Source organism: Panulirus ornatus, chromosome 31, assembly GCF_036320965.1.
Source record: "Panulirus ornatus isolate Po-2019 chromosome 31, ASM3632096v1, whole genome shotgun sequence".
Lineage (NCBI taxonomy): Eukaryota > Metazoa > Arthropoda > Malacostraca > Decapoda > Palinuridae > Panulirus > Panulirus ornatus.
In genome coordinates, this window is record NC_092254.1 from 2,062,097 (window position 1) to 2,070,547 (window position 8,451).

The 8,451-nt window shown below is 44.4% G+C and overlaps 1 protein-coding gene across 1 annotated transcript; it reads right to left on the reverse strand.

The window, feature by feature from the left end:
* Nucleotides 1–3,068: 3,068 nt before the first annotated feature.
* On the reverse strand, nt 3,069–8,162 carry LOC139758674 (uncharacterized). Its single transcript, XM_071680261.1, has 5 exons — nt 7,986–8,162; nt 6,545–6,664; nt 6,210–6,404; nt 5,336–5,479; nt 3,069–5,035 (listed from the first exon to the last, which is right to left on the reverse strand). The coding sequence occupies exons 2-5, from the start codon at nt 6,545–6,547 to the stop codon at nt 4,697–4,699; spliced, it is 681 nt and encodes a 226-aa protein (XP_071536362.1). The 5' UTR covers nt 6,548–6,664; nt 7,986–8,162; the 3' UTR covers nt 3,069–4,696.
* Nucleotides 8,163–8,451: the final 289 nt, after the last annotated feature.

The window sequence follows — 8,451 nt, forward strand, 5'->3', positions numbered from 1 at the left end:
ACATACTGGGGTAGTTTCACCGAGTGTAGTCACGTTATTTTCAGCCGGACTTGTTATGTTCACCTCACCAGCGGGAATCGTGTTACTTTCACCAGAAGTGATTATTATGTTAGTCACCAGGACAAACCCTATGCAAGAGGTCTACTAGGGCACAGATGGTTCACCCTAGCGAGACCCTAGGTCAAGCTAATTGGCTCTATGTAACATCCGTGAGCCTATAATGGCCCTAGATACACATCTAGTAAACCTAACTAGGACTCTAGATAATGCAAGTGTTGCCACATCAAGAGTTTGAGTAGGTGGTGACCTCAGAATATAGTATTCCTTAATTGGCCATTAGGGGGTCACGGGCTGTCTACCCCGTCTGGGAGCTGCTGCCACGTCGTTAGACCAAACCACCTGTCAATACCAGAGACCCTGGATGAAGAACAGAGACGCCAACACTTTGGACCAAAGTAAATTTTCCGGTCGTCATCAGCCACCAATAGCCTGACACACTCTCTGCATCCGAGCCAAGGCAAAACTGATTTGTTGGTCGAAAGTCTTTGCATAATGCTGCCTGCGAGCCGACCAAACATACCCTCCGGCCAACAGGGAGACTTTCTTTTTTGTGACAACACTTGTTCAACACAGTCTTACAAATGTTGGCTCACGTGTCTGATGTTGGCACGACTGGTGGAAGGTGGCCAGGGAAAGCTTCGGTAATGGATTATGTGATGTCATGTTTGAGAGAGAGAGAGAGAGAGAGAGAGAGAGAGAGAGAGAGAGAGAGAGAGAGAGAGAGAGAGAGAGAGAGAGAGAGAGAGAGATGAAAGAAATGAGAGGGAGAGAGAGAGAGAGACAGGCAGAGACGCAGTATTTTCCTGGTTCTGCAGCTGACGATGGAACTCCTCCAGTGATAAGAGAGTCAAGTCAGGGGCCCCCACACCACGGGAAGAGGCAGGAGCAAGCCAGCTCAGGGGCCCACAACACTGGTTAGGGTTCTAGCCCAGGGGCCCACAGTGCGGGCCAAGCAGTAGTGGCCTAGGGATCCGGCCCAAGGAATATTGTTGATTCATATCCAGTGATTCATTTCTTGATCTATTCAGCTCTTGATCAATAAACGAAACAGTTTTATGTAGAATTATTCTTGTATGATGTAATCTGGGGTAATACTGCTGGGGTCTAGGAAATATGTGAATCCCAACTCCCTTTCAAGCACAGGAAATCGTGCTGACCAGTCGATATTCTTTGGCGAGTTTTATTTCAGAATTTAGCCCAAATTGGGAAGAGTTTACCTTCAGGAGTGACCAAACTGACCAGGTCTATTTAGAAAAATAGGAAATTATCCTCCGTTAGAATCCACAGTATTGGATCTGGTCATAATTCCCTTCAAAATGTTGGGTTCTGGTTAGCCTGGCAACCATTTGGTAGGGAGGAAGTCGGCCCATAAACCCGGGTTGTATTATGGCCACGGAGAAGTAGGCCCATAAACCCGGTTTGTGTTCTGGACGTGAACCATATCTGTCTGTAATGGGTTTAGAGTTGGGAGAGGGAAATGGGGAGGGTCATGGGACGAGTGGGGCTGGGAAGTTGGGGGTTATGGAAGTAGTTTAGAACAGAAGGGAAGTCAACAATAGAAACTGTGTTCAATTATTGTCGTCTCTATAGACACAAGTTACCTCATTCAAGTAAAACTAGTTTGCATCCATTACTACAACACAGATCAGCCTTAGATGGCTACTTAGATCAAGATTGTCAAGGTCTTTGATGATTTTTGAATACGTTTATCAGATCACCTCATAACCTTCTCTTTTTTTTAGGCTAAATCACAGATGTAATTTTAATTCGAGAGGCTATCAGTGAGTCAGAGAGCCACTGGGAGTGAGAGATATTTGACAATGAGAAGGACTCCGGAGAGACTCCTTGAGTACGAGACAATGGGAAAGATAATTTACGAGCCTGAGACCAACACAGAGACATAATGTACGAGACACAAAATGAACGAGATTGTGAGAGACAAACTACATGGCCTCAGCTCAAACAAAAGACAACGGAAAATGTTAAGATGATTTATGGCCAATTATAACATGAAAGAGATAAATTGCTCCCACCAGGAGATGGAACTCCCTATCACGGACCACTAACATTAATGTTTACGTTCAACGGGTGTTAACCATGAGAGAAGATAACAGAGAGACTGGAGAACCTCAGCTCAGCAACACAGCAGGATCTAGAGATATAGGGAGAGAGGGTAAGTATAACGAACGAGAGACAAGGAACCTTTAACTATGCCAAGGGGATTTGGTTCTAAAGTTATGTTGACTACATTCTTCAAGAACTTAAATGTAAATATGTTCAAAGTCTTGGTTGAATGTGGCGTTCCTTGAACACTGTTTGGGTCCTTTTTTGTTTCTAACCTTGCATTACTGTAAAGTACGTGTCTATACTTTCTCATGATTCTGTCTATGTCTCACATCATCACTATCATCAAGGGTAATGATTCTCACATCATCACTATCATCAAGGGTAATGATGCTCACGTCTCTCCTTGTGACACACCCTGTATGTTCATCATGACACATCCACCACCGTCCTGTCTCATGGAACTTCGTGTTGGTAAGAGGGTCAGTCATCCATCTTCGTAGCTAACCTTTATAAATTTTTTGTGCCGTTTTCTGATAGAATTTTGTGGTTTGCTGTGTCCATTGCCTTGGCACAATTAGTGGAAACAATATCCATTCTCTTTCCTGGCACTCGAGCTCATGAATGCCATTGTTCTGAGCTCGAGTCTGTGTTTTCATCAGAGGAAACCCCGTGTTGATCTCCGTGTGTATAACTGTTGTTCGTCATGTGTTCTGGGACGTGTATCGTTTCTAATCCTCCTTCAGTGTGATCACATGTGATGTCCAGAATATTGGTGTATACTGATCTGGTATTATCCTTGATCCTCCTTTGAGTATCAGGGAATCCTATGGCTTTTTACGAATATGTTTTTTCTTATTGTTTAGCATTATTCTAAGCATTAACACCATCGGTTGTGCGTCATTTTCTACCTTTTAAAGAAAATGTCAGAAAATGTACTCAGTAATGTACTGTAGTGTATGTCAGTTTCCAGCATCTCATTATCTATACATGTATTTTCGTCAAAGTGGTTGAACAACACAGATGGCTAGAGAGATTGGCAGGTTATCAGACAGAAAGACAGACAGGGATTTACAGAAAGAGACAGTTATAAAGAAGACAGACACAGAGTTAACTTTCGACTATCAAAGCTGATTAAATCTGCCTCTCAGAGAGGGACATAGCATCAATTATCTCAACATCACTTCTCATATCCATTATCTCTCATCACCATCTCTTACGTACATTATCTCTCGGGCCTCGTCTCTCACATGCACCCGCTACTCTTCGCTGATCATAACGTCCTCTGTCTCCGGTCTGCCTCACACTCCCAGGTCCTCCATAGGAGCCAGACACGCCAAGCAATCCAGGATAACAGCCCTTATGACCTGCTATAACCATTCCCTCCTTCAGGAACAACGACCCGAGACAATTATCTGGTAGTTTTACCCCCAAGGATGATCACCGCCAGTCTACGACAATGACCAGCGAAAATTATAATTCTCTTTTGTAAAGAAATCAAGCCAGAGGCACTGGGTCACCAGACCCTTCCATCTCCACAGACGAAGGTGAACGAGGAAGGAATCTTACGTTTGAGCAGATGTGTTTAAACAGCAACTTGGAAGGTCTATGTCTAAAATGAGGGTCATATTGTGAAGAGTTTATTAGTCATAAAAGGAAGACACGAGGAATATTATCTGACGGAACGGGTGAGGTATATCCTCTGGCGGGTGGAGTGAGGAATATCATCTAGCGTGTGAGGGGAGGAGTAATATCTGGCAAGGTGAGGAATATTACCTGTGTGTAGGGTGAACAGAGAAGGTTATGAAACTGTGAGATGGTAAGGGACGAGGACGAGGCTCCAGCAGGACGAGGCTCCAGCAGGACGAGAGTCCAGCAAGACGAGGCTCCAGCAGGACGAGGCTCCAGCAGGACGAGACTTCAGGAGGACGAGGCTCCAGCAGGACAACGCCATTGCTAACCAATGAAGGACATTACCTGGATCTGTCACAAGTTTTTAGCTTACCAGTATCATTAGCTGCAGCTATGAAATGTTCATAGCTTACCATTGAGGGCTGCTAGCTGCATCTCTCAAATGTCTATGGCTTATTCAGAAAGACCATCAGTTGGGCTTCACAAAGTCACAGGTCACTAACATAAACCATCATGTTTCTATACTAATTTACGACAGAATATTAACTGAGTCTGATATAAACCCATAACTCACTACTTTTGGCTCACCAGTGAACAGCAGCCTTGCCTGTGGGCAGACAACCACCTCCCCTCCTCCTATATTCTCACTACTCTTGACTCCTCCACCAAGGACCGGGGTCTTCCTCCTGCCTGCATTAACCACTGCCTCGAAAAATGAGAGCTAATTAAAGTTTAGACTTTGATAATGTCTTAATCACAACCAAGACTCTCGAGTCTGTACGAGCCACAAAGTTACTATGAAATGCAAACTTTTCTTTACCAACTTTACTGAGAGAGACGCGCATGAGGTCATCATGTGAGAGAGACGCGCATGAGGTCATCATGTGAGAGAGACGCGCATGAGGTCATCATGTGAGAGAGACGCATCTGAGGTTGAGGGTCAGCCAGACAAGAGACTGTTGACCTCCCGTAGGCCATACGCGTCAGACGGTCTGGACGGGAGAGGAAATGTGATGTTCCTGTCTTGTGTGACAGATGACTGTTGGTAGCTTCGGGGCTTGTTCCTTACTGTCACCTCGGGTGACAGACGCTTCGACATAATTTTGGTCACCTTGTGTGCCTGGACGGAGAGGTCGATCAGGTCTTCCTCCACGGTGTGGAAGTCGAGAGCGCCACGGGTCTCGAACCCCAGGGTCAGACATGCCCTCTCGGTGTAGGGACTGGTGGCTATTGCGTGAGCGAGTTGGCAGCCCTGTCTAGCGCCCAGGACCATGCATCTCTGTCCATGGGGGAAAATGTACGACTAAAGAGCTTTATTATGATAACAGACTTGCATTAATGACTATATTCTATTAGTTACCAATATGGCCAAGGATTAATCACCTTACCACAGCTGGGTCACCATCCTACCACACCACCTACCACAGCTGGGTCACCATCCTACCACACCACCTACCACAGCTGGGTCACCATCCTACCACACCACCTACCACAGCTGGATCACCATCCTACCGCACCACCTACCACAGCTGGGTCACCATCCTACCACACCACCTACCACAGCTGCTTCGCAACCTACCTTTATCATCTCCTTGAGAATTCCCCTCCGACAATAGTCTGGATGGACGCAGACGCGATCTACCTCCAGGATCTTCTCCACTCCAGGATCCTGGAAGACGTCCACCAGCTTCCAGCACAACGCATCCAGCCGGAACATCCCAGCCTGCAGCAACACACATAACCAATCATCGCAAGCTGTGGTAGTGACACCAACTCTCACAAGCACAACACAATGATCAAGATCTCGTTGCGTTACGTCTTTTGTTATCAGTTTGTAAGAAGGTTTCCCACTGACGGGGACAAGGTCTTATTCGTGGCCAGACCTTTTGTGAAGTTGATAACTGGCCACTAGAAGGTTCTAAGGCTTAGTAGTGTAGTGAAGGAGACAGACATCTCAAGAAATCATCCTGAAGTTGCCAAACACTGACCATGTGACGCACGAACGTGCTGGATATGTCTTGACCTAGTTAATGGCGAAGGTCAGTGGTTAGGTTTCTGCTGTGGAGGGCAGTGTGGACATGAGGTTGGACATTGGATGATTTCGTTAGTGATTTCAGAGCTGAAGTGTCGTCGTTAATCGTCCCTTTAGTAATAGTTAATAGTTTATAACTTGTTGTATGGCTCAATCTCTACGCCTTCGACACATACTTCTATACACACAAAAAAAAACTCATTGTCCAAAACGAGATAGCAGAATAACGATATCGTATTCACTTACATGAAATACAAGTTCTTCACCAAATGAATTCTGGTCACCTAGACCCATGAATGTACCTCGTGTATATCATCCTACAATACAGACACTGGAAAAACAGAATGATCCTCCAAACCCTGCGTGTTTGGATATAGTTCATACGTACAAAATGGTCTACATGATGGCATGTGTACACTACCAGAGGGTCTGATCCGTAGGTGGCTTCTGTTAGCTCAGGTGCTGAGGTGAGAGTGTCGCAAGTCGAGACAGCCACGAGTTTCCTCGTCGTCTTCACCCTCACACCAACAGACGTACCTGAGACTAAACACTCGCGGGTGACATGGCCTTCCAGACCCACTGTAGGATCCACTTGCTTGATTCCAGTACAGATACACTGGGAAAAAAAGATAATATCCAGTTCAGTGAAGCGGCTAAATGACAGAGGAAAAGACTGAGATGATCGTGTGTCTCAGGCGTAGCTAAGGTATGACAGTTGTACACCATGACCTGAGGTTGAGGGCCTTGCTAACCTACCATGTTCTCGCGAGGATAGAAATGATTGGTCAGGAGGTCAGCCACGTCCGCCAGGTCATCCAGGGGTCAGCACCACGTACTCAAGCTCCGTGACGTCACTCATGGTTGACAATCGTTTCCCTACCGAGTTACAGAAGGACACTTTACTCTGAATTCTGTAGCGTCCCACGCACCTCGTACTATACAGGACCATTCAACTATAGCATTCTTGAAATATCACATACATATACATTTCATTATCATTTCTTAAGAATATATATATATATATATATATATATATATATATATATATATATATATATATATATATATATATATATAATGTATATATATTTACGAAATTCGCAGTAATATAGATTTCAACCCAATGTCTTCCCACACAGATGACTTTCAAGACGTTACCAATTAATTATTAACGAGGGGTTAATGGGAGGCAGCTGGAGGAGGCATAGATACAGACTAAACCTTACACATAAGGGTGAGATGTTATCTCTCAGCAGCCCAGGTCGTGTGGGGGACGCCGTGCTGTTATCGTCCTAACCTTATCAGTCTAGTGAGGTCTGGACCAGCCAGTTGGACTGCAACAAGTGGAGGCGGCCATATCCTGTACTACGGTGCAATGTATATAATGTTATGCTAAATGTATACCTCCTGCCATCATGACCCGACTCCCAATATATAACATATCTCCAATCACAACACTTGTGTTTATAACATGGTGTATATGATCGTCTGAGGGTCATGTTTCGTCCATGGTTACTGTCCTTCCTCTCGATGCTTCCCAACAACAACAACAACAACAACAGCAACAACAGCAACAACCACTTCAGTACCACACAAGGTTGTGTGTCCGTGTATACCGTCTGATCCCAATACGAGTCATGCTATGATAAACTCAACATGATTACCTGTATCTGTACAATCCGGGGACAAAAAAATTAGATATATAAATCAATAAACATTGGACCTTAAACCACCTGAAATGTGTATATATATATCATTCAAACAGAGGATTAACGAACCAAGTTCTAGGTTAAGATTTTCGTTGATCGTCGACGCGTTACATAACACAGGCCTCACGTGTCTCTCATTTTCTGTTACCTATAGAAGGTTAACACATCAATACATGTTGAATAAATACCGTATATCCTTCATATATAACTACCCAGCTTAATGTCGTTGGCGGTATATTCGCTTGCGTGATGATACACATCATAGATAACAAACTTAGTCACGCAATGAGAAAATGAATAGAAATGATACGAATGATTTCTGTGTCTGTATTCCTTCTTGACTCACACTGAATGACGTAGTGTATATAGGTATGTACTCAGTATACATACATGGTATATCGCAGGTTCGACGTATATACCCCTCAGCATCAGTCACAACACTGGTTTGCCATATTATTGCTTACCTGAGCCACTGACCCTCCACTAACCTTACAGTCATACACGGGAAGTTCTCCCGACCGTGTCCCTCTGGATCGCTCGAGTAAGAAGAGCCACACACGCACAGGCGTATGTTACAGTGGCCTCCACCGCCGCCACGCTGCGTAGACACAGTGACACACAACCTAAGGCCGCTCGCCCGCCCGCTCGCCCGGGCTCTGCCCTAACAACAGACAGTGAAGGTCTCTGGCTGAGTTACGTAAGTGTATTCCTCCGCTGCCCTTGTGGCCTGCGGTACATCTCACGAGGTTACACCTCGTACTTTCACTTGATCTAGTCCCTTATACTTGCCAATTCTTTCTGCTCATCTTCATCTTAATTAACACTTTCATTCCATTCTAGAACACACTTTATATATATATATATATATATATATATATATATATATATATATATATATATATATATATATATATATATATATATATATATATATATAGAGAGAGAGAGAGAGAG